General features: G+C 52.1%; 1 protein-coding gene across 1 annotated transcript in view; it reads right to left on the reverse strand.

The window, feature by feature from the left end:
- Positions 1 to 243: 243 nt before the first annotated feature.
- LOC141273025 (dorsalin-1-like) overlaps positions 244 to 24,169 on the reverse strand; it is a 198,956-nt gene continuing 175,030 nt past the window's right edge. The window contains exon 2 of the mRNA XM_073684341.1: positions 244 to 2,661. Within this exon, the coding sequence (XP_073540442.1) occupies positions 1,766 to 2,661 (896 nt within the window). The 3' untranslated portion in view covers positions 244 to 1,765. The remainder of the gene's footprint in view (positions 2,662 to 24,169) is intronic.

The following is a 24,169-nucleotide window of genomic DNA, read 5'->3' on the forward strand; positions in this document are numbered from 1 at the left end:
GGTGGCAGCATCATGCTGTGGGGCTGTTTCTCTGCCAAGGGGCCTGGCCATCTGGTCCGCATCCATGGGAAGATGGATAGCACGGCCTACCTGGAGATTTTGGCCAAGAACCTCCGCTCCTCCATCAAGGATCTTAAGATGGGTCGTAATTTCATCTTCCAACAAGACAACGACCCAAAGCACACAGCCAAGAAAACCAAGGCCTGGTTCAAGAGGGAAAAAGTCAAGGTGTTGGAGTGGCCTAGTCAGTCTCCTGACCTTAACCCAATTGAAAACTTGTGGAAGGAGCTCAAGAATAAAGTCCACATGAGACACCCAAAGAACCTAGATAACTTGGAGAAGATCTGCATGGAGGAGTGGGCCAAGATAACTCCACAGACCTGTGCCGGCCTGATCAGGTCTTATAAAAGACGATTATTAGCTGTAATTGCAAACAAGGGTTATTCCACAAAATATTAAACATAGGGGTTGTATAATAATTGACCCACACTTTTATGTTTAAAATTTACTGAAATTCAACTGAGCAACATAACTTTTTGGTTTGTAAGATTTATGCTTCTGTTCATAAAACCTACTCTCGTTTGCAGTTTGAAGGCTCTAACTTATTTGCATCTTATCAAACCAGCTAAATCTGCAGGGGGTTGAATACTACTTGTAGGCACTGTATATATATTTTTTCTGGTTAGTCAATAAAGGTATCACTCCGAGAATACTTTTGTCATTTTTGGGCATAAAACTATTTACATCGAATTTTCTGGCTAACTCGGTACCACAATATAACTTTGTATTGTACATCACATGAAACAAAGCAAAGACATGTTCCTGTTAATGATGCATGTACAACGTACATAACAGTTGACTTTTGGCTGATAGGAATATATAAAATGTACAGTGTATAAATTAATATATTACAACCTAATTTGGATATGAAAAATAATGTACAAAATTTTGCCAATTTCACATTCCCCTCCAGTTAAATTACCATAGACAGTTTTCCTTTAGTATTATTCCCATGTACCTGGCCCTATTATCACCTAGTTATACTGATCCATAATTTCATCCCTGCTTTTATCGGTATCCTCCATACACACTGCACCCCACACTTTATGTCTGGCGGCACGCCTGGCTCATGCTGCTATATGTGAACTGCCACATTAAGTGTAATGCGTAAAATAGGTTGTAAGCTCTTGCTCGCTCATTTGTTACTATGAGGTCTGATTTTGGTTTTGTACATCTACCCTCTGAATTGTGGGTAAAAGTGCTGCAGAACATCGGCACAATATAAATAAAGGGTAATATATTAGTACATGTGATACAATACCCATAGATTGCAATAGGCTCATACTTCACCTCCATATACCTTCAATTTTATATGGAGGCGTGCAGAGGTTCTTCTCACATATGGAGTCAGGTTCCAATGCCTACTTTGCTATGAAAGGTATTTTTCACAAGAAACATTTTCTTCTATGAGTCCATATTATCCCAAAATGCAGTCCTAAACAAAATCGGGCACCCTCTTAATTTTTTAGACCTTTCTTCTCTTTAGCTCTACACACAAGTGGCTCTGTTTCTAGGAGATGGCATACAGACACTGATTTTCTAATTCTGGTCATCCTTTCTAACATGTCATATTATTGTCATGCTATTAGCCAGTAGTAGGTAGAATTAGCAAATTTACGGTGTAACCTGCCATCCTTAACACATGCCTGTCTATTGGTCCCTGAATCAGTTATTGTCTCTAGTAAACCTGGTCTAGTAATGAAGACTACCTGCAACCACACTCCACTACTTTCATATCTTCATAATTTTTCTTGATGACTATCTGTTTATTTTCCCGGTATACCACGTGCAAACTTTCCAACTTGGTCGGCACACAACAAACATTTCCAACATCTTTTGGTTTGGTCATATGCATAACTGACTGAACTAGGGCATGTTTCGTTGGCTTCAGGTTATCTGTCAGGGGATAGTAACAAGTTCCTACGCATTGGCCAGCATCATAACTTGGTGGGAAGATTATGAATGAGTCCCATCCAATGTCTTTGAAGTTGACCATTAGTGAAACTTTTGTGCAATGGTCCCTTTCTGCACTGCGCTTTGACCTTTTCTTACCTTCTTCTAAGGGTTCATGTCCTTCACCATGATCAGTTGTAGAGTTTTCAGAAAATATTCCCAGGTTGTTATTTTGCTTAAAGAGCATTATTTGTGTTAGATCCATGGTATTCTCCTTCACATTGTTGTCACTTTGATCATCTGAGAAAATGATTAGAATGGGAGGATGACTACGGTCAGAATCTATGGCAAACATTTTGGTTTTGAAGCATGTTTCCAAAGGAGACTTCATCTTAAGAAAAATTTCCATTTTATTCAGTTGCATCTTGGATTTTATCCATCTTTTCACAGCTCTGGTGACATCAATTGTTACAGATTCATCTCCTTCAACATCTTTAGAGGCTAAAAAGGAATTGGCGTCCCTTAAGTTCTCTGAGGGTTCAATGTGTATGACATCAAACAAACTGAGGTGTCCCAAACTGGTGTTGCCTAAATAAATTTTCAGCTTCAGCTCAGCCTTTGTGACCTCCTCATGTGGTGGGATTGTCACATTAAACAGCAGGATGTGACTCTGTAGAAGATTTTCTTCAGAAAACGATGACAAAATGTCTGCAAGAGAATAAACATCCGTTTACTTCCAGAAAAGCATAGTGAAACGTTTAAGTAACGGATCTGGTTTAAATCCAGAAAAAATCAAACCATGCATTTTGGTTGCCCAAGACTTTTTTTGACTCAAGTCTTCATACTGCCTTGTTCTACAAACACAAACCCCAGTTCTTTGAATATATACAGTAACCAAGAAGGTCTCATAGTAATCAAATATGGTTAAAACTATTTATTAAAATTGGACAAGACGGAGTTATGCTGGTATAAAAACACATATTTATTATTACATAGATAAAGTGCAATTTCAATTACAAAAACATACATTTAGATGGTGACATGACAGACAAAAGTGTGTCGGCCAAGGCCTACCACAACTTCCCCAGAGAACCAATAGTATTTGTAAATCGCAACGTGCAGTGCAGTCAAGAAGAAATCCCATACATGAAAATATATGCCTAAGGTGCAAGTACTAGTACTATTGTAACCAATTGACCAATGTAAGGCTAGGCTCAAAAATTAAGGAATAATCTTACCAGGGAGGTATGGGCAGGTAGTGGTTGACCGAGGTGGCAGTAAAAGGAACCTTCCTACTGATCAGTACACATTATAATTACAATTCCTTCCATTTTTGAGAATGGAGAAGACTTTTAATAAGAGGTGAACAGCAAAGTGGCTTGTTTTTGTAATCACTTTGCATTATCCATTAATGAGGATGAGACAATCTCTTTAAAGATTAATGCATATGTAGCAGAGGCGAGAGAGCCTTTAAGAGAACTCTTATATGATGCTTCAAAGATGGAGAGAGACTGCCATCTGCTGGCCAGACACAGTCAAGCGGAACCAAGATATACAGGAGAAGTTGAAGAGAGAGCAGATTTAGATGCTGGACCCAATCAGGTGACTTCCAGGAAGGAGTTCCTGGAGATAAGAGGCCAGCGCGCCAAGCCTGAGGAGTTTTTGGCGCCATGCAGCAGAGAGGAGGAGACGTGTTCTCTGTGTGCTGAGAAGCCCCGCATGGCAGGCCTAAGCCAGAGGCCTGTGAGGTGCCACAGCCGGGCGCCGTTGGAAGAGCTCCAGATCCATCACAGATGTGACCCGAGTGCTGTGCCTGCTGAGGAGACTCGGAGCCTGCTTGCGGTGCTAAGTGAGTTTGCGGAACCCGACGTCGCCCGCCGACAGACGAGGTCTGGACCCCCCTACCCAAGGCTTGAGAGATTGCCTCCAACAGCAAAGAAGAGAGGAGTTGAGAGACGGCTGTCCCAGGAAAGTCACGCCAGTGAAAGCAGAGGAGCTGCATACGTGAACAGGGCCGTCACTTCTACTGTTCACTCACGGTACCGGGGCCAATTGGGTTTAGGTACTCAGGTTGGGAGGGGAACGGTTGGGGTTAAAGAAGCTCAACGTGATCTAATTGAATTTGTCCGGAAAAGACTTTCGGCCTAGTGGGAATAACCGGTGACCCCCGCTAGGGCCATATGCAGAGTTAAAGAACTCACGTGGTGTCCCCCATGACTCAGGGAACCACATTACTTTGAGAGACTTCGTATTTTGCTAATATTTCAAATTACTGTTCATTACCCTTGTTGCCAATCCCTTGTTCAGAATACCTGTTTTATATATATATATATATATATATATATATATATATATATATATAAAAACTGTTTATATTCATCTCTGACTGTTCTCGCCTTGTGTCTCTGTGCATTGCATTCCGGCTACTACTAGCAGGGAGCAGACCACACCCACATAACGCCCCCCAATGTCGAACCACATACAAGCAGATGGTGTTAGTGGACTGGCTGCTACTACTAGCAGGGAGCAGACCACACCCGCATAACGCCCCCCAATGTCGAACCACATACAAGCAGATGGTGTTAGTGGACTGGCTGCTGCTACTAGCAGGGAGCAGACCACACCCACATAACGCCCCCCAATATGGAACCACATACAAGCAGATGGTGTTAGTGGACTGGCTGCTGCTACTAGCAGGGAGCAGACCACACCCACATAATGCCCCCAATGTGGAACCACATACAAGCAGATGGTGTTAGTGGACTGGCTGCTGCTACTAGCAGGGAGCAGACCACACCCACATAACGCCCCCCAATATGGAACCACATACAAGCAGATGGTGTTAGTGCACTGGCTGCTGCTACTAGCAGGGAGCAGACCACACCCACATAACGCCCCCCAATATGGAACCACATACAAGCAGATGGTGTTAGTGGACTGGCTGCTGCTACTAGCAGGGAGCAGGCCACACCCACATAACGCCCCCCAATATGGAACCACATACAAGCAGATGGTGTTAGTTCACTGGCTGCTACTACTAGCAGGGAGCAGACCACACCCACATAACGCCCCCCAATATGGAACCACATACAAGCAGATGGTGTTAGTGGACTGGCTGCTACTACTAGCAGGGAGCAGACCACACCCACATAACGCCCCCCAATATTGAACCACATACAAGCAGATGGTGTTAGTGGACTGGCTGCTACTACTAGCAGGAAGCAGACCACACCCACATAACGCCCCCCAATATGGAACCACATACAAGCAGATGGTGTTAGTGGACTGGCTGCTACTACTAGCAGGGAGCAGACCACACCCACATAACGCCCCCCAATATGGAACCACATACAAGCAGATGGTGTTAGTGGACTGGCTGCTACTACTAGCAGGGAGCAGACCACACCCACATAACGCCCCCCAATGTCGAACCACATACAAGCAGATGGTGTTAGTGGACTGGCTGCTACTACTAGCAGGGAGCAGACCACACCCGCATAACGCCCCCCAATGTCGAACCACATACAAGCAGATGGTGTTAGTGGACTGGCTGCTGCTACTAGCAGGGAGCAGACCACACCCACATAACGCCCCCCAATATGGAACCACATACAAGCAGATGGTGTTAGTGGACTGGCTGCTGCTACTAGCAGGGAGCAGACCACACCCACATAATGCCCCCAATGTGGAACCACATACAAGCAGATGGTGTTAGTGGACTGGCTGCTGCTACTAGCAGGGAGCAGACCACACCCACATAACGCCCCCCAATATGGAACCACATACAAGCAGATGGTGTTAGTGGACTGGCTGCTACTACTAGCAGGGAGCAGACCACACCCACATAACGCCCCCCAATGTCGAACCACATACAAGCAGATGGTGTTAGTGGACTGGCTGCTACTACTAGCAGGGAGCAGACCACACCCGCATAACGCCCCCCAATGTCGAACCACATACAAGCAGATGGTGTTAGTGGACTGGCTGCTGCTACTAGCAGGGAGCAGACCACACCCACATAACGCCCCCCAATATGGAACCACATACAAGCAGATGGTGTTAGTGGACTGGCTGCTGCTACTAGCAGGGAGCAGACCACACCCACATAATGCCCCCAATGTGGAACCACATACAAGCAGATGGTGTTAGTGGACTGGCTGCTGCTACTAGCAGGGAGCAGACCACACCCACATAACGCCCCCCAATATGGAACCACATACAAGCAGATGGTGTTAGTGCACTGGCTGCTGCTACTAGCAGGGAGCAGACCACACCCACATAACGCCCCCCAATATGGAACCACATACAAGCAGATGGTGTTAGTGGACTGGCTGCTGCTACTAGCAGGGAGCAGGCCACACCCACATAACGCCCCCCAATATGGAACCACATACAAGCAGATGGTGTTAGTTCACTGGCTGCTACTACTAGCAGGGAGCAGACCACACCCACATAACGCCCCCCAATATGGAACCACATACAAGCAGATGGTGTTAGTGGACTGGCTGCTACTACTAGCAGGGAGCAGACCACACCCACATAACGCCCCCTAATATGGAACCACATACAAGCAGATGGTGTTAGTGGACTGGCTGCTACTACTAGCAGGGAGCAGACCACACCCACATAACGCCCCCCCAATATGGAACCACATACAAGCAGATGGTGTTAGTGGACTGGCTGCTACTACTAGCAGGGAGCAGACCACACCCACATAATGCCCCCCAATATGGAACCACATACAAGCAGATGGTGTTAGTGGACTGGCTGCTACTACTAGCAGGGAGCAGACCACACCCACATAACGCCCCCCAATATGGAACCACATACAAGCAGATGGTGTTAGTGCACTGGCTGCTACTACTAGCAGGGAGCAGACCACACCCACATAATGCCCCCCAGTGTGGAACCACATACAAGCAGATGGTGTTAGTGGACTGGCTGCTACTACTAGCAGGGAGCAGGCCACACCCACATAACGCCCCCAATGTGGAACCACATACAAGCAGATGGTGTCAGTGGACTGGCTGGTACTACTACTAGCAGGGAGCAGACCACACCCACATAACGCCCCCCAATATGGAACCACATACAAGCAGATGGTGTTAGTGGACTGGCTGCTGCTGCTAGCAGGGAGCAGGCCACACCCACATAACGCCCCCCAATATGGAACCACATACAAGCAGATGGTGTTAGTGGCCTGGCTGCTGCTACTAGCAGGGAGCAGACCACACCCACATAACGCCCCCCAATATGGAACCACATACAAGCAGATGGTGTTAGTGGACTGGCTGCTGCTACTAGCAGGGAGCAGACCACACCCACATAATGCCCCCAATGTGGAACCACATACAAGCAGATGGTGTTAGTGGACTGGCTGCTGCTACTAGCAGGGAGCAGACCACACCCACATAACGTCCCCCAATATGGAACCACATACAAGCAGATGGTGTTAGTGCACTGGCTGCTGCTACTAGCAGGGAGCAGACCACACCCACATAACGCCCCCCAATATGGAACCACATACAAGCAGATAGTGTTAGTGGACTGGCTGCTGCTACTAGCAGGGAGCAGGCCACACCCACATAACGCCCCCCAATATGGAACCACATACAAGCAGATGGTGTTAGTTCATTGGCTGCTACTCCTAGCAGGGAGCAGACCACACCCACATAACGCTCCCCAATATGGAACCACATACAAGCAGATGGTGTTAGTGGACTGGCTGCTACTACTAGCAGGGAGCAGACCACACCCACATAACGCCCCCCAATATGGAACCACATACAAGCAGATGATGTTAGTGGACTGGCTGCCACTACTAGCAGGGAGCAGACCACACCCACATAACGCCCCCCAATATGGAACCACATACAAGCAGATGGTGTTAGTGGACTGGCTGCTACTACTAGCAGGGAGCAGACCACACCCACCTAACGCCCCCCAATGTCGAACCACATACAAGCAGATGGTGTTAGTGGACTGGCTGCTGCTACTAGCAGGGAGCAGACCACACCCACATAATGCCCCCAATGTGGAACCACATACAAGCAGATGGTGTTAGTGGACTGGCTGCTGCTACTAGCAGGGAGCAGACCACACCCACATAACGCCCCCCAATATGGAACCACATACAAGCAGATGGTGTTAGTGCACTGGCTGCTGCTACTAGCAGGGAGCAGACCACACCCACATAACGCCCCCCAATATGGAACCACATACAAGCAGATGGTGTTAGTGGACTGGCTGCTGCTACTAGCAGGGAGCAGACCACACCCACATAACGCCCCCCAATATGGAACCACATACAAGCAGATGGTGTTAGTGGACTGGCTGCTGCTACTAGCAGGGAGCAGACCACACCCACATAATGCCCCCAATGTGGAACCACATACAAGCAGATGGTGTTAGTGGACTGGCTGCTGCTACTAGCAGGGAGCAGACCACACCCACATAACGCCCCCCAATATGGAACCACATACAAGCAGATGGTGTTAGTGCACTGGCTGCTGCTACTAGCAGGGAGCAGACCACACCCACATAACGCCCCCCAATATGGAACCACATACAAGCAGATGGTGTTAGTGGACTGGCTGCTGCTACTAGCAGGGAGCAGGCCACACCCACATAACGCCCCCCAATATGGAACCACATACAAGCAGATGGTGTTAGTTCACTGGCTGCTACTACTAGCAGGGAGCAGACCACACCCACATAACGCCCCCCAATATGGAACCACATACAAGCAGATGGTGTTAGTGGACTGGCTGCTACTACTAGCAGGGAGCAGACCACACCCACATAACGCCCCCCAATATTGAACCACATACAAGCAGATGGTGTTAGTGGACTGGCTGCTACTACTAGCAGGTAGCAGACCACACCCACATAACGCCCCCCAGTATGGAACCACATACAAGCAGATGGTGTTAGTGGACTGGCTGCTACTACTAGCAGGGAGCAGACAACACCCACATAACGCCCCCCAATATGGAACCACATACAAGCAGATGGTGTTAGTGGACTGGCTGCTACTACTAGCAGGGAGCAGACCACACCCACATAACGCCCCCCAATGTCGAACCACATACAAGCAGATGGTGTCAGTGGACTGGCTGCTACTACTAGCAGGGAGCAGACCACACCCACATAACTCCCCCCAATATGGAACCACATACAAGCAGATGGTGTTAGTGGACTGGCTGCTACTACTAGCAGGGAGCAGGCCACACCCACATAACGCCCCCCAATGTCGAACCACATAAAAGCAGATGGTGTTAGTGGACTGGCTGCTACTACTAGCAGGGAGCAGACCACACCCACATAACGCCCCCCAATATGGAACCACATACAAGCAGATGGTGTTAGTGGACTCGCTGCTACTACTAGCAGGGAGCAGACCACACCCACATAACGCCCCCCAATATGGAACCACATACAAGCAGATGGTGTTAGTGGATTGGCTGCTACTACTAGCAGGGAGCAGACCACACCCACATAACGCCCCCCAATATGGAACCACATACAAGCAGATGGTGTTAGTGGACTGGCTGCTACTACTAGCAGGGAGCAGACCACACCCACATAACGCCCCCCAATATGGAACCACATACAAGCAGATGGTGTTAGTGGACTGACTGCTACTACTAGCAGGGAGCAGACCACACCCACATAACGCCCCCCAATATGGAACCACATACAAGCAGATGGTGTTAGTGCACTGGCTTCTACTACTAGCAGGGAGCAGACCACACCCACATAATGCCCCCCAATGTGGAACGACATACATGCAGATGGTGTTAGTGGACTGGCTGCTACTACTAGAAGGGAGCAGGCCACACCCACATAACGCCCCCAATGTGGAACCACATACAAGCAGATGGTGTCAGTGGACTGGCTGGTACTACTACTAGCAGGGAGCAGACCACACCCACATAACGCCCCCCAATATGGAACCACATACAAGCAGATGGTGTTAGTGGACTGGCTGCTAATACTAGCAGGGAGCAGACCACACCCACATAACGTCCCCCAATATGGAACCACATACAAGCAGATGGTGTTAGTGGACTGGCTGCTACTACTAGCAGGGAGCAGACCACACCCACATAATGCCGCCAATGTGGAACCACATACAAGCAGATGGTGTTAGTGGACTGGCTGCTGCTACTAGCAGGGAGCAGGCCACACCCACATAATGCCCCCAATGTAGAACCACATACAAGCAGATGGTGTCAGTGGACTGGCTGCTGCTACTAGCAGGGAGCAGGCCACACCCACACAATGCCCCCAATGTAGAGCCACATACAAGCAGATGGTGTCAGTGGACTGGCTGCTGCTACTAGCAGGGAGCAGGCCACACCCACATAACGCCCCCAATGTGGAACCACATACAAGCAGATGGTGTTAGTGGACTGGCTGCTACTACTAGCAAGGAGCAGACCACACCCACATAACGCCCCCAATGTCGAACCACATACAAGCAGATGGTGTTAGTGGACTGGCTGCTGCTACTAGCAGGGAGCAGACCACACCCACATAACGCCCCCCAATGTCGAACCACATACAAGCAGATGGTGTTAGTGGATTGGCTGCTACTACTAGTAGGGAGCAGACCACACTCACATAACGCCCCCCAATATGGAACCACATACAAGCAGATGGTGTTAGTGCACTGGCTTGTACTACCAGCAGGGAGCAGACCACACCCACATAATGCCCCCCAATGTGGAACGACATACATGCAGATGGTGTTAGTTGACTGGCTGCTACTACTAGCAGGGAGCAGGCCACACCCACATAACGCCCCCAATGTGGAACCACATACAAGCAGATGGTGTCAGTGGACTGGCTGGTACCACTACTAGCAGGGAGCAGACCACACCCACATAACGCCCCCCAATATGGAACCACATACAAGCAGATGGTGTTAGTGGACTGGCTGCTAATACTAGCAGGGAGCAGACCACACCCACATAACGTCCCCCAATATGGAACCACATACAAGTGTGACACCCCAGGGGTCTGGTTGCCACAGTGATAGAGATATTACGTCTGAGAGCAGGTGGGAGGTCTCTTGGTCAGGAATCCTATGCATGCCACACCTCCTGCCCAGTCCTAGGAGGGGAAGAACTTCCTCTATATAAACCTAGGGCTGAGGCAGGGTTAGTGAGTAGAGAAGAAGTAGAGACAGAGAAAAGAAGCAAATATAGGAACAGAACATCAGGAGCTCTGTGGGAGCAGTGTTACAAGGAGTCAGGGGCTGGCAGCTGCAGAGCTCGCCCTGACTGAGAAGATTTCTTACCGGACCCGGAGTCCGAGGCTGTGGGGACTAACTCCTACCCAGCAGCAGAATCCGTCAGGCAGGGGATTCCGGGTCCTCTGGCCAAGAAACCCGAAGGCACGGTCACACGCATGGGACCAGCACCGCCGTCGTGGAGCGGAAGCTACTAGAAGGCCCCGAGTCACCGGCCATACGGGTGAGCACCACACGGTACACTGAGGGACGTGGGCTACTTATACCCGCCTCTAGCAAGGTAGCCAGAAGAGTACAGTTAGTTTGGGAGGCCTACAACTCCGCCTGGCCAGGGGAGATCCCATCTGCTCAAGGACTGACCAGGCCCCAATCGCTAGCCAGTACTCCGGGAGGGTCTATCTTTGTCACCAGTAAAGACCCTGAACTACACCGTACCGTCTCCGAGTGGTTCCTGCTACCCCCATCATCCACGTCGGCTGCCCTGAGGCCATACCCCTCCCGTTGGGGGTTATACTATCACGCTGCACAATCCTACCACCGGCCTCAGCGGTCTGCCCTGCAGCAGCAGCTCCTTAGCTGTACTCAACGGGTGGCGTAGTCGTCCAACATCTACCGCTGATACATTGCCGCTCAGTTTGACTCCCTGGGCACGGACCGGGTCACCGCCACGAGACTACAACCCTCAACAGATCCGGCTCTGGGTAAGCTCCCGTGTGCGCAACGCAGCGCGACACAGGCCCAGGGGCGCGTCAACTTTTGGCGTAGTCGGCAGGATCTCATGCCCGCAACCACCGGGTACTGCGTGCCTGAAAAAGACTGTTCAAACTTACCAGTGGTGAAGATTCCCGCCATCCGTGGAGGTTTCCCGCCATCCGCGAAGTTTTCCCACCATCCGGCGCCATCTTCTGCCTTCTTCCCGCCATCCGTGGAGTTTTCCCGCCGTTGGACGCCATCTTGAAGGCGCCGCGCGGGAAGAAGAGGGGCGTGGACTCCGAAAGCGCGTGAGAACTGAAGCCCCGCCTCACGTCCGGACGTTGCGTAAGGTCCTGGAAGGAGCCCAGCAGACGCCGACGTCACAGGAGCGCGACGGAAGGTCCTCAACCCTGACGATCCACTGCGGAAGAGGATCATCGCAAGGTAGGCCACGGTCCACTAGGGGGGAGGAAGATGTCGGATACGGAGGAGAGCTTCACTGCCTCAACCCCCGCCAGCGCCACCGCTGCTGCAGTCATGCCTTTCACCATGCCCTATATCCCGGGAGCGGCCTGGCTACCCCAGTACTCAGGGGAGTCACATACCCTGCATGACTTTAGAGAAAAGCTGGATAGCCTCTTCCAGGTGTACCCCCTCACAGAAGAGCAAAAAGTGAGCATCCTGGTGGCCCAATTAACTGGGGCAGCCCGAAGGGAGGTAAAGTCCTGGCCACCTGGGGGGAGGACTGTCGCAGGGATACTAACCCGGCTGAGGGACACCTTTGATACCCGCACCTCAGCCGAGATCAAGCTTAGATTCTACGGGTGCAAGCAGCGAGCATACGAGAGTATAAGGGACTATGCCCTGAACCTACAAGAGGCCCTGAGAGCCATTAAGCAGACCGACCCTGACGGCGTGGGAGACGAGGACAGGCTGTTGACTGAACAATTTATAGAGGGTTTATATTGCAATGCCCACCGAACCCAGTTGCGGGCAATGGCCTTACAGGACCCTCATCTGGGATTTGCACAGTTCAAGGACAGAGCCATCCGGGTGCTCCGAGAACCGGCACCAGGTGGCGTTGTGACCCACAGACGCCCCACTACCACTTACCACCAGGAGGCGGCGCCCTTGTCGGCAGGGCCTGTGGGAGCTGATGCGCAGGCTTTGAACAATGACCCGGCTCCAGACCTGCACCATCAGGTCCAAGAGCTAGCTAAAAGCGTTGCCGCGCTAACCCGAACTGTGCAGTCTTTACAGGTTTCCACTCCAGGGAAGATCCAGCTGGCATCCGGACCGGAGGACATCCCGTGGCGTCGACCAAGGAGGACCCCACCGGCCAGAGGAAGACCCAGCGTCCGATACAACGAGGACAGACAACCCATCTGCCGCCGCTGCAATCAACCCGGACATATGGCAAGGTACTGTCCTTTAAACTGGCACAACCTGAGGTAGAGGGCCAAACCCCAGGAAAAAGATCATCAGGCCCATCGAACTGGCGCGACAAATATGTGGGAGGACGTCCAGTCTTACCCGTGGTACTGGATGGCATTCCTATGAGTGCCCTACTGGACACCGGGTCACAGGTCACCACCATCCCGTACGTGCTCTTCAAGCAGTACTGGAATGACTCGGATATCACCCGCTACCCTGACGACGACTTGAGTATCATCGCCAGCAATGGTCAGCCCGTGCCACAGATTGGATTTAAAGAGGTGACCATTAAAATCGGTAGAATCGAACTGGCAGCACAGGGACTGATCATTGTAGACATTGACAAACACGAGAGTCACCCAAAGATAACTCTAGGAACTAATGTAATTGAAAATTGTCTTGCAGAGGTGATTTTCCTTTTACAGCAGGTTGCCAAGAACGCCAGCTCCGGCGAGCAGCGAGTGCTCAAAAAGAGATCCGGGCACTGATGCGACGGCAACAGGTGGAACTCTCCGGCGGTGAGATTGGTAGCGTGCGAATGTGTGACCCTTTCCCTATTGCCATGCCCCCAAAAAGTGAAATGATGATTTGGTGCCGGGCAGCTATTGGTCTGAGAGGTAGAGATTACCAGGCAATGGTAGAACCAGTTTACTCAGACAGTAGGCCCACCATCTTGACAGCACGGGGGGTGGTTAATGTACGCCATGGGAGGGTGCCCGTTCGCATAATCAATATCGGGAAGAGGGAAGTGTACCTGCCCCGGTATGCCACGCTAGCCAAATTATATACCATTAACCAAAATGCTATACAATCTGTGGAACCCTTGCCTCCATCTCACCCGGAGGAAGGTAACGGCTCTAAGAAAACAATGGAGGACTGGTGTCAGCAACTACATTTGGGTACTGACTCCACTCCCTCACACCAGAAACAGGGAGTCTATCGGGTGGTTCAAGAGTACGAGAGAGTGTTCAGTAAACACCCGTTAGACTTCGGGCGAGTCAAGGGGGTAGAACACCACATCCCCACGGGAGACCATCCTCCCATAAAAGAGAGGTATCGACCCGTACCCCCTGCACACTACCAACACGCCAAGGGGATGCTTAGAGACATGAAGGAGGCTGGGGTGATCAGGGATAGCTGTAGCCCCTGGGCAGCTCCACTAGTCTTAGTCAAAAAGAAAGACAACACCATGAGGATGTGTGTAGATTACCGGAAAATCAACCGTATCACACACAAGGATGCGTACCCCTTACCAAGGATAGAGGAGTCTTTGGCTGCTTTAAGATCTGCTAACTTCTTCTCTACCTTAGATCTCACTAGTGGGTACTGGCAGGTTCCTGTAGCAGAGGCGGACCGGGAGAAGACCGCATTCACCACCCCGATGGGACTTAGCGAGTTTACCTGTATGCCGTTCGGACTCTGCAACGCACCAGGAACCTTCCAACGATTAATGGAGTGCTGTCTGGGCCACAGAAACTTCGAGACGGTCCTGTTGTACCTGGACGATGTCATCGTATATTCTAAGACTTATGAGGACCACCTGAAACACCTGGCGGAAGTGTTCGAAGCTCTGGCAAGCTACGGCCTAAAGGTGAAACCCTCCAAGTGTCACCTCCTGAAACCAAAGGTGCAGTACCTGGGACACGTGGTGAGCACTGACGGAGTGGCTCCCGACCCTGATAAGATCACCGCAATTAAGGAATGGCCAAGTCCCTCCAGTGTAAAGGAAGTGCGGCAGTTCCTCGGGTTGGTAGGATACTACCGCAGGTTCATCCCCGGTTTCACCAAAAAGGCAGCTCCTATGCAGGACCTCCTGATAGGCCAGTCCCGGAAGGCCAAGAACCAGAAGCCGCCCTTCAGATGGGAGAAGTTGGAAGAAGAGTCCTTCCGCCAGCTGAAGATGGCCCTCACGGGGGATGAAATCCTGGCTTACCCGGATTACAGCCAGCCCTTTATCCTCTACACCGACGCAAGTAACATCGGGCTAGGAGCCGTGCTGTCCCAGATCCAGCAGGGGAAAGAGCGAGTAATCGCTTACGCCAGCCGAAAACTGCGACCCACCGAAAGAAACCCTGAGAATTACAGCTCATTTAAGCTAGAGTTCCTGGCAGTGGTGTGGGCAGTCACCGAACGCTTTAAGCACTACCTCGCTTCTTCCCGGTTCGTCGTGTACACGGATAACAACCCGTTGACACACCTGGACACGGCAAGACTCGGTGCCCTAGAACAGAGATGGATGGCCCACCTGTCCAACTACGAGTTCACCATCAAATACCGGGCAGGACGCTCCAATACCAACGCGGACGCCCTGTCCAGGATGCCAAACCTACCGGACGTAGGAGAAGATCCAGAGGGACTGGAAGAAGTCGAACTCCCCGCGTTTCACCGTCATGGGACTATCCAGTATTCCCATCGGGTAAGGAGTAAGCAAGGCGCTACGCTTAACCCCTTACCTCACTACAACTGGGCGGAAACGCAAGACAGTGACCCTGCCGTCCGGCTGGTGAAGGAGATGCTGACTCGGCCAGAGGCTCGCCTTGACCCAGACGCTCCGGAGGAAGCCAAGCAACTGTGGGCAGAAAAGAGTAGACTGTTCCTTTACAAGGGGAAGTTGTGCCGCAGGATGGTTAACTCCCGGACGCATGAACTAATCTGGCAAGTAGTGGTGCCACGACGAGACGCAGCCATGGTGATGGAGGCATACCACGATGGAGCTGGGCATTTCGGATGGAAGAAGTTGGAGTTCCTGCTGCGCGGGCGGTTCCATTGGGTAGGCATGAGGGGAACCATCGAGAGGTGGTGCAGAGACTGTGGCCCGTGCAACCTGAGGAGGAAGGACCGTGCCAGCCAGAAGACTCCCCTGCAGTCCATCGTCACCCGGCAGCCGTTGGAACTGGTAGCCTTGGATTATGTAAAACTGACCCCAAGCAGAAGTGGCTACGTCTATGCACTAACCATCGTGGATCACTACTCCCGGTTCTTGGTTGTCGTCCCCGTCAAGGACGTAACAGCTCGAACAGCAGCTAGAGCCTTACAGCAGCATTTCTGCCGTCCACACGGGTACCCGGACCAAGTGTTGACAGACCAGGGACCTGCCTTTGAAGCGGAGGTCTTCCAAGAATTCTGCACTCTGTATGGCTGCCGGAAGATAAGGACGACACCCTATCATCCGCAAACTAATGGACTTTGTGAGAAAATGAACCAGGTGGTGATAGATCTTCTGAAAACATTGCCCCTGGAAGAACGCAGTCTGTGGCCTGAGAGGCTGCCCGACCTAGTGGACCTATACAACCACATCCCGGTAGGTTCCACCAACTGTACCCCGGCTTACCTGATGAGGGCAAGACCTGGGAAGCTACCTGTTGACCTGGAGATGGGAGTCCTGACACCCGAGGACACTTCACCAGAAGCAGACTGGGACACAGAGAGGCAGCAGCAGTACCGGAAAGTACAGGAGAGCGTGGAGCGAAGTCTCTGTCAAGCTAGGGAAAGACAAGAGAAAACTTACAACCAGTGTGCTCCCGCTGTTCCCCTGGTACCCGGAGAGCAGGTCTTGAAGAGGAAAAGGCGGCTCCACAAGTTGGATGACCAGTGGGAGAAGGACCCGTACATCGTACTGCCCTCAAGCCACGACAACCCAAAGGTCTGTACCATCAGTAAAGACGGAGGGGAAACCACAACCATTGTATCCCGGGATCACCTGAAGAAGTGTCCCGAACAGCTACGGAACCCTGAAGAGGAACAAGAAGACCATCGACCCGTAGAGGAAAGGGAAGATATGGTTAGTACTGTGCTCGGAGACTTCCCTCGGTCTTGGACTCAAGTCAATGGTGCAGTTGTGGTACCCATACTCACCTTCCTCCAACCAGCATCCCAAGCACCTACGGAGCAACAGGTAGAGCTGGAAGAACAGCCGGTCCAGGAGGCAGAAGACCCCACACCAGCAGATCAGGAGGATCAACCCTCTGCTTGCAGTGAGCCTGCCATATCCCTAGTGAGCCAAAGGGCCCGTAGACAGCTGCCCAATTTACCCTTGACAGCTCCTACACCCTGTAGTTCAGGGCCAGACAGTCAGCTCCGTAGGTCCACTAGGGCCACTAGAGGCCAGTTACCCGCACGTTGGAGGATTTGAAGTGTATAAATTGTTTTATTTGTGGTTACCTGTTTTTCTTGTTGCTTGTGTATAATTATGTGTTTCTAGTTGTTTATAGGAGTCTTTGGTGGATTTACCGGGAATCCTGTGTACATAGTTGGAGCGTAACCCAGGACGGACTAAAGACTGTTAAGGACTCGGGGCAGGACAGACCCCTACCTGGTTACGTCTCCCTGTTTTGGTGAAATGGACACCTTGCTTTCTTCAAAGACTGCACCCGGTTACGGACATGCCGTGACCACCTTTATGTGTTTCTTTATTGTATTGTTATTGTTATATCTTGTTATGTTTTTCTAAAATATGTTTAGTCCCGGAGTACTAAATTTCACTAGGGGGGAATGTGACACCCCAGGGGTCTGGTTGCCACAGTGATAGAGTTATTACATCTGAGAGCAGGTGGGAGGTCTCTTGGTCAGGAATCCTATGCATGCCACACCTCCTGCCCAGTCCTGGGAGGGGAAGAACTTCCCCTATATAAACCTAGGGCTGAGGCAGGGTTAGTGAGTAGAGAAGAAATAGAGACAGAGAAAAGAAGCAAATATAGGAACAGAACATCAGGAGCTCTGTGGGAGCAGTGTTACAAGGAGTCAGGGGCTGGCAGCTGCAGAGCTCGCCCTGACTGAGAAGATTTCTTACCGGACCCGGAGTCCGAGGCTGTGGGGACTAACTCCTACCCAGCAGCAGAATCCGTCAGGCAGGGGATTCCAGGTCCTCTGGCCAAGAAACCCGAAGGCACGGTCACACGCATGGGACCAGCACCGCCGTCGTGGAGCGGAAGCTACTAGAAGGCCCAGAGTCACCGGCCATACGGGTGAGCACCACACGGTACACTGAGGGACGTGGGCTACTTATACCCGCCTCTAGCAAGGTAGCCAGAAGAGTACAGTTAGTTTGGGAGGCCTACAACTCCGCCTGGCCAGGGGAGATCCCATCTGCTCAAGGACTGACCAGGCCCCAATCGCTAGCCAGTACTCCGGGAGGGTCTATCTTTGTCACCAGTAAAGACCCTGAACTACACAGTACCGTCTCCGAGTGGTTCCTGCTACCCCCATCATCCACGTCGGCTGCCCTGAGGCCATACCCCTCCCGTTGGGGGTTATACTATCACGCTGCACAATCGTACCACCGGCCTCAGCGGTCTGCCCTGCAGCAGCAGCTCCTTAGCTGTACTCAACGGGTGGCGTAGTCGTCCAACATCTACCGCTGATACATTGCCGCTCAGTTTGACTCCCTGGGCACGGACCGGGTCACCGCCACGAGACTACAACCCTCAACAGATCCGGCTCCGGGTAAGCTCCCGCGTGCGCAACGCAGCGCGACACAGGCCCAGGGGCGCGTCACAAGCAGATGGTGTTAGTGGACTGGCTGCTACTACTAGCAGGGAGTAGACCACACCCACATAATGCCGCCAATGTGGAACCACATACAAGCAGATGGTGTTAGTGGACTGGCTGCTGCTACTAGCAGGGAGCAGGCCACACCCACATAATGCCCCCAATGTAGAACCACATACAAGCAGATGGTGTCAGTGGACTGGCTGCTGCTACTAGCAGGGAGCAGGCCACACCCACACAATGCCCCCAATGTAGAACCACATACAAGCAGATGGTGTCAGTGGACTGGCTGCTGCTACTAGCAGGGAGCAGGCCACACCCACATAACGCCCCCAATGTGGAACCACATACAAGCAGATGGTGTTAGTGGACTGGCTGCTACTACTAGCAAGGAGCAGACCACACCCACATAACGCCCCCAATGTCGAACCACATACAAGCAGATGGTGTTAGTGGACTGGCTGCTGCTACTAGCAGGGAGCAGACCACACCCACATAACGCCCCCCAATGTCGAACCACATACAAGCAGATGGTGTTAGTGGATTGGCTGCTACTACTAGCAGGGAGCAGACCACACCCACATAACGCCCCCCAATGTCGAACCACATACAAGCAGATGGTGTCAGTGGACTGGCTGCTGCTACTAGCAGGGAGCAGACCACACCCACATAACGCCCCCCCAATGTCGAACCACATACAGGCAGATGGTGTCAGTGGACTGGCTGCTGCTACTAGCTGCCAGGAGCAGACCACACCCACATAAGGCCCCCAATGTGGAACCACATAAAAGCAGATGGTGTCAGTGGACTGGCTGCTACTACTAGCAGGGAGCAGGCCACACCCACATAAGGGCCCCATTGTGGAACCACATACAAGCAGATGGTGTCAGTGGACTGGTTGCTACTACTAGCAGGGAGTAGACCACACCCACATAATGCCCCCAATGTCGAACCACATACAAGCAGATGGTGTCAGTGGACTGGCTGGTACTACTACTAGCAGGGAGCAGGCCACACCCACATAACGCCCCCAATGTGGAACCACATACAAGCAGATGGCGTTAGTGGACTGGCTGCCACTACTAGCAGGGAGCAGACCACACCCACATAATGCCCCCAATGTCGAACCACATACAAGCAGATGGTGTCAGTGGACTGGCTGGTACTACTACTAGCAGGGAGCAGACCACACCCACATAACGCCCCCAATGTCGAACCACATACAAGCAGATGGTGTCAGTGGACTGGCTACTGCTACTAGCAGGGAGCAGACCAAACCCACATAACGCCCCCCAATGTCGAACCACATACAAGCAGATGGTGTCAGTGGACTGGCTGCTGCTACTAGATGCCAGGAGCAGACCACACCCACATAAGGGCCCAATGTGGAACCACATACAAGCAGATGGAGTTAGTGGACTGGCTACTACTACTAGCAGGGAGCAGGCCACACCCACATAATGCCCCCAATGTGGAACCACATACAAGCAGATAGTGTTAGTGGACTGGCTACTACTACTAGCAGGGAGCAGGCCACACCCACATAATGCCCCCAATGTCGAACCACATACAAGCAGATGGTGTCAGTGGACTGGCTGCTACTACTAGCAGGGAGCAGGCCACACCCACATAACGCCCCCAATGTGGAACCACATACAAGCAGATGGTGTTAGTGGACTGGCTGCTACTACTAGCAAGGAGCAGACCACACCCACATAACGCCCCCATTGTCGAACCACATACAAGCAGATGGTGTTAGTGGACTGGCTGCTGCTACTAGCGGGGAGCAGACCACACCCACATAACGCCCCCCAATGTCGAACCACATACAAGCAGATGGTGTCAGTGGACTGGCTGCTGCTACTAGCAGGGAGCAGACCACACCCACATAACGCCCCCCCAATGTCGAACCACATGCAAGCAGATGGTGTCAGTGGACTGGCTGCTGCTACTAGCTGCCAGGAGCAGACCACACCCACATAAGGGCCCCAATGTGGAACCACATACAAGCAGATGGTGTGAGTGGACTGGCTGCTACTACTAGTAGGGAGCAGGCCACACCCACATAAGGGCCCCAATGTGGAACCACATACAAGCAGATGGTGTCAGTGGACTGGCTGCTGCTACTAGTGACGCGCCCCTGGGCCTGTGTCGCGCTGCGTTGCGCACGCGGGAGCTTACCCGGAGCCGGATCTGTTTAGGGTTGTAGTCTCGTGGCGGTGACCCGGTCCGTGCCCAGGGAGTCAAACTGGACGGCAGTCTGTTAGCGGTAGAAAATGGTTGATGACTACGCCACCCGTTGAATGCAGCCAGGGGGCTGCTGCTGCAGGGCAGACCGCTGAGGCCGGTGGAAGGATGGTGCAGCGTGATAGTATAACCCCCAACGGGAGGGGTATGGCCTCAGGGCAGCCGACGTGGATGATGGGGGTAGCAGGAACCACTCAGAGACGGTATGGTAGCGTTCAGGGTCTTTACTGGTAACAACGATAGACCCTCCCGGAGTACTTGCTAGCGAACGGGGCCTGGTCAGTCCTTGAGCAGATGGGATCTCCCCTGGCCAGGCGTAGTTGTAGGCCTCCCAAGCTGACTGTACTCTTCTGGCTACCTTGCTAGAAGCTGATGTAAGTAGCCCACGTCCCTGAGTGTACCGTGTGGTGCTCACCCGTATGGCCGGTGACTCGGGGCCTTCTAATGGCTTCCGCTCCACGATGGCGGTGCTGGTCCCACGCGTGTGACCGGGCCTTCGGGCTTCTGGGCCAGGGGACCTGAAATCCCCTGCCTGACGGATTCTGCTGCTGGGTAGAAGTTAGTCCCCACAGCCTCGGACTCCGGGTCCGGTAAAGAATCTTCTTAGTCAGGGCGAGCTCTTTAGCTGCCAGCCCCTGACTCCTTGTGACTCTGCTGCTTCCTATGCTGCTCTTGTCTCTACTCTTCCTGGACTCACTAACCCTGCCTCAGCCCCGGGTTTATACAGGGGAAGTTCTTCCCCTCCCAAGGCTGGGCAGGAGGTGTGGCATGCACAGGATCCCTGACCAAAGGACCTCCCACCTGCTCTCAGACGTAATATCTCTATCACTGTGACAACCAGACCCCTGGGGTGTCACACTCCCCCCTAGTGAAATTTAGTACTCCGGGACTAAACACTTTTTAGAAAAATATAACAAGGTATATCAAAGAACAATAAAATACAATAAGGAAACACAATAAGATGGTCACGGATGTCCGCAACCGGGTGCAGTCTTTGAAGAAAAGCAAAGGTGTCCATTTCACCAACACAGGGAGACGTAACCAGGTAGGGGTCTGTCCTACCCCGAGTCCTTAACAGTCTCTAGTCCATCCTGGGTTACGCTCCAACTATATACAAAGGATTCCCGGTAAATCCACTGAAGACTCCTAAAAACAACTAGAAACACAAAATTACACACAAGCAACAATAAACAGGTAAACATTGTAAAACAACTTAAACATTTAGATCCTCCAACGTGCGGGTAACTGGCCTCTAGTGGCCCTAGTGGACCTACGGAGCTGACTGTCTGGCCCTGAACTACAGGGTGTAGGAGCTGTCAAGGGTAAACTGGGCAGCTGTCTACCGGCTCTTTGTCTCACTAGGGGTACGGCAGGCTCACTATAAGCAGAGGGTGGATTCTCCTGTTCCGCTTGGGTGGAGTCTTCTGCCTCCTGGACCGGCTGCTCTTCCAGCTCTACCCGTTGCTCTGTAGGTTCTTGGGATGATGGTTGGAGGAAGGTGAGTACGGGTACCACAACTGCACCATTGACTTGAGTCCAAGACCGAGGGAAGTCCCCGAGCACGGTACTAACCATATCTTCCCTTTCTTCCACGGGTCGATGGTCTTCCTGTTCCTCCTCAGGGTTCCTCAGTTGTTCGGGGCACTTCTTCAGGTGGTCCCGGGATATAATGGCTGTGGTTTCCCCTCCGTCTTTACTGATGGTACAGACCTTCGGGTTCTCGTGGCTTGAGGGCAGTACGGTGTACGGGTCCTTCTCCCACTGGTCGTCCAACTTGTGGAGCCGTCTCTTCCTCTTCAAGACCTGCTCTCCGGGTACCAGGGGAACAGCGGGAGCATACTGGTTGTAAGTCTTCTCTTGTCTTTCCCTAGCCTGACAGAGACTTCGCTCCACGCTCTCCTGTACTTTCCGGTACTGCTGCTGCCTCTCTGTGTCCCAGTCCGTTTCTGGTGAAGTGTCCTCGGGCGTCAGGACTCCCATTTCCAGGTCAACAGGTAACTTACCAGGTCTTGCCCTCATTAGGTAAGCCGGGGTACAGTTGGTGGAACCTACCGGGATGTGGTTGTATAGGTCCACCAGATCGGGCAACTTCTCAGGCCACAGACTGCGTTCTTCCAGGGGCAACGTTTTTAGAAGATCCATTACCACCTGGTTCATTTTCTCACAAAGTCCATTAGTTTGCGGATGGTAGGGTGTCGTCCTTATCTTCCGGCAGCCATACAGATTGCAGAATTCCTGGAAGACCTCCGCTTCAAAGGCAGGTCCCTGGTCCGTCAGCACTTGGTCCGGGTACCCGTGTGGACGGCAAAAGTGCTGCTGGAAGGCTCTAGCTGCTGTTCGAGCCGTTAAGTCCTTGACGGGGACGACAACCAGAAACCGGGAGTAATGATCCACGATGGTTAACGCGTAGACGTAGCCACTTCTGCTGGGGGTCAGTTTTACATGATCCAAGGCTACCAGTTCCAACGGTTGCCGGGTGACGATGGACTGCAGGGGAGTCTTCTGGCTGGCCCGGTCCTTCCTTCTCAGATTGCACGGGCCACAGTCTCTGCACCACTTCTCGATGGTTCCCCTCATGCCTACCCAGTGGAACCGCTCGCGCAGCAGGAACTCCAGCTTTTTCCACCCGAAGTGTCCAGCTCCGTCGTGGTATGCCTCCATCACCATGGCTGCGTCTCTTCGTGGCACCACTACTTGCCAGAGTAGTTCATGCGTCCTGGAGTTAACCATTCTGCGGCACAACTTCCCCTTGTAAAGGAACAGTCGACTCTTCTCTGCCCATAGTTGTTTGGCTTCCTCTGGAGCGTCTGATTCCAGGCTAGCCTCCGGGCGAGTCAGCATCTCCTTCACCAGTCGGACGGCAGGGTCGCTGTCTTGCGTTTCCGCCCAGTTGTAGTGAGGTAAGGGGTTCAACGTAGCAGCCTGCTTACTCCTTACCCGGTGGGAATACTGGATAGTCCCATGACGGTGGAACGCAGGGAGTTCAACTTCTTCCAGTCCCTCCGGATCTTCTCCTCCGTCCGGCAGGTTGGGCATCCTGGACAGGGCGTCCGCGTTGGTATTGGAGCGCCCTGCCCGGTATTTAATTGTGAACTCGTA

The sequence above is a fragment of the Phyllobates terribilis genome, unplaced genomic scaffold, assembly GCF_046119375.1.
Source record: "Phyllobates terribilis strain yellow unplaced genomic scaffold, ASM4611937v1 Scaffold_5__5_contigs__length_657084704, whole genome shotgun sequence".
In the NCBI taxonomy this organism is placed as follows: Eukaryota; Metazoa; Chordata; class Amphibia; order Anura; family Dendrobatidae; genus Phyllobates; species Phyllobates terribilis.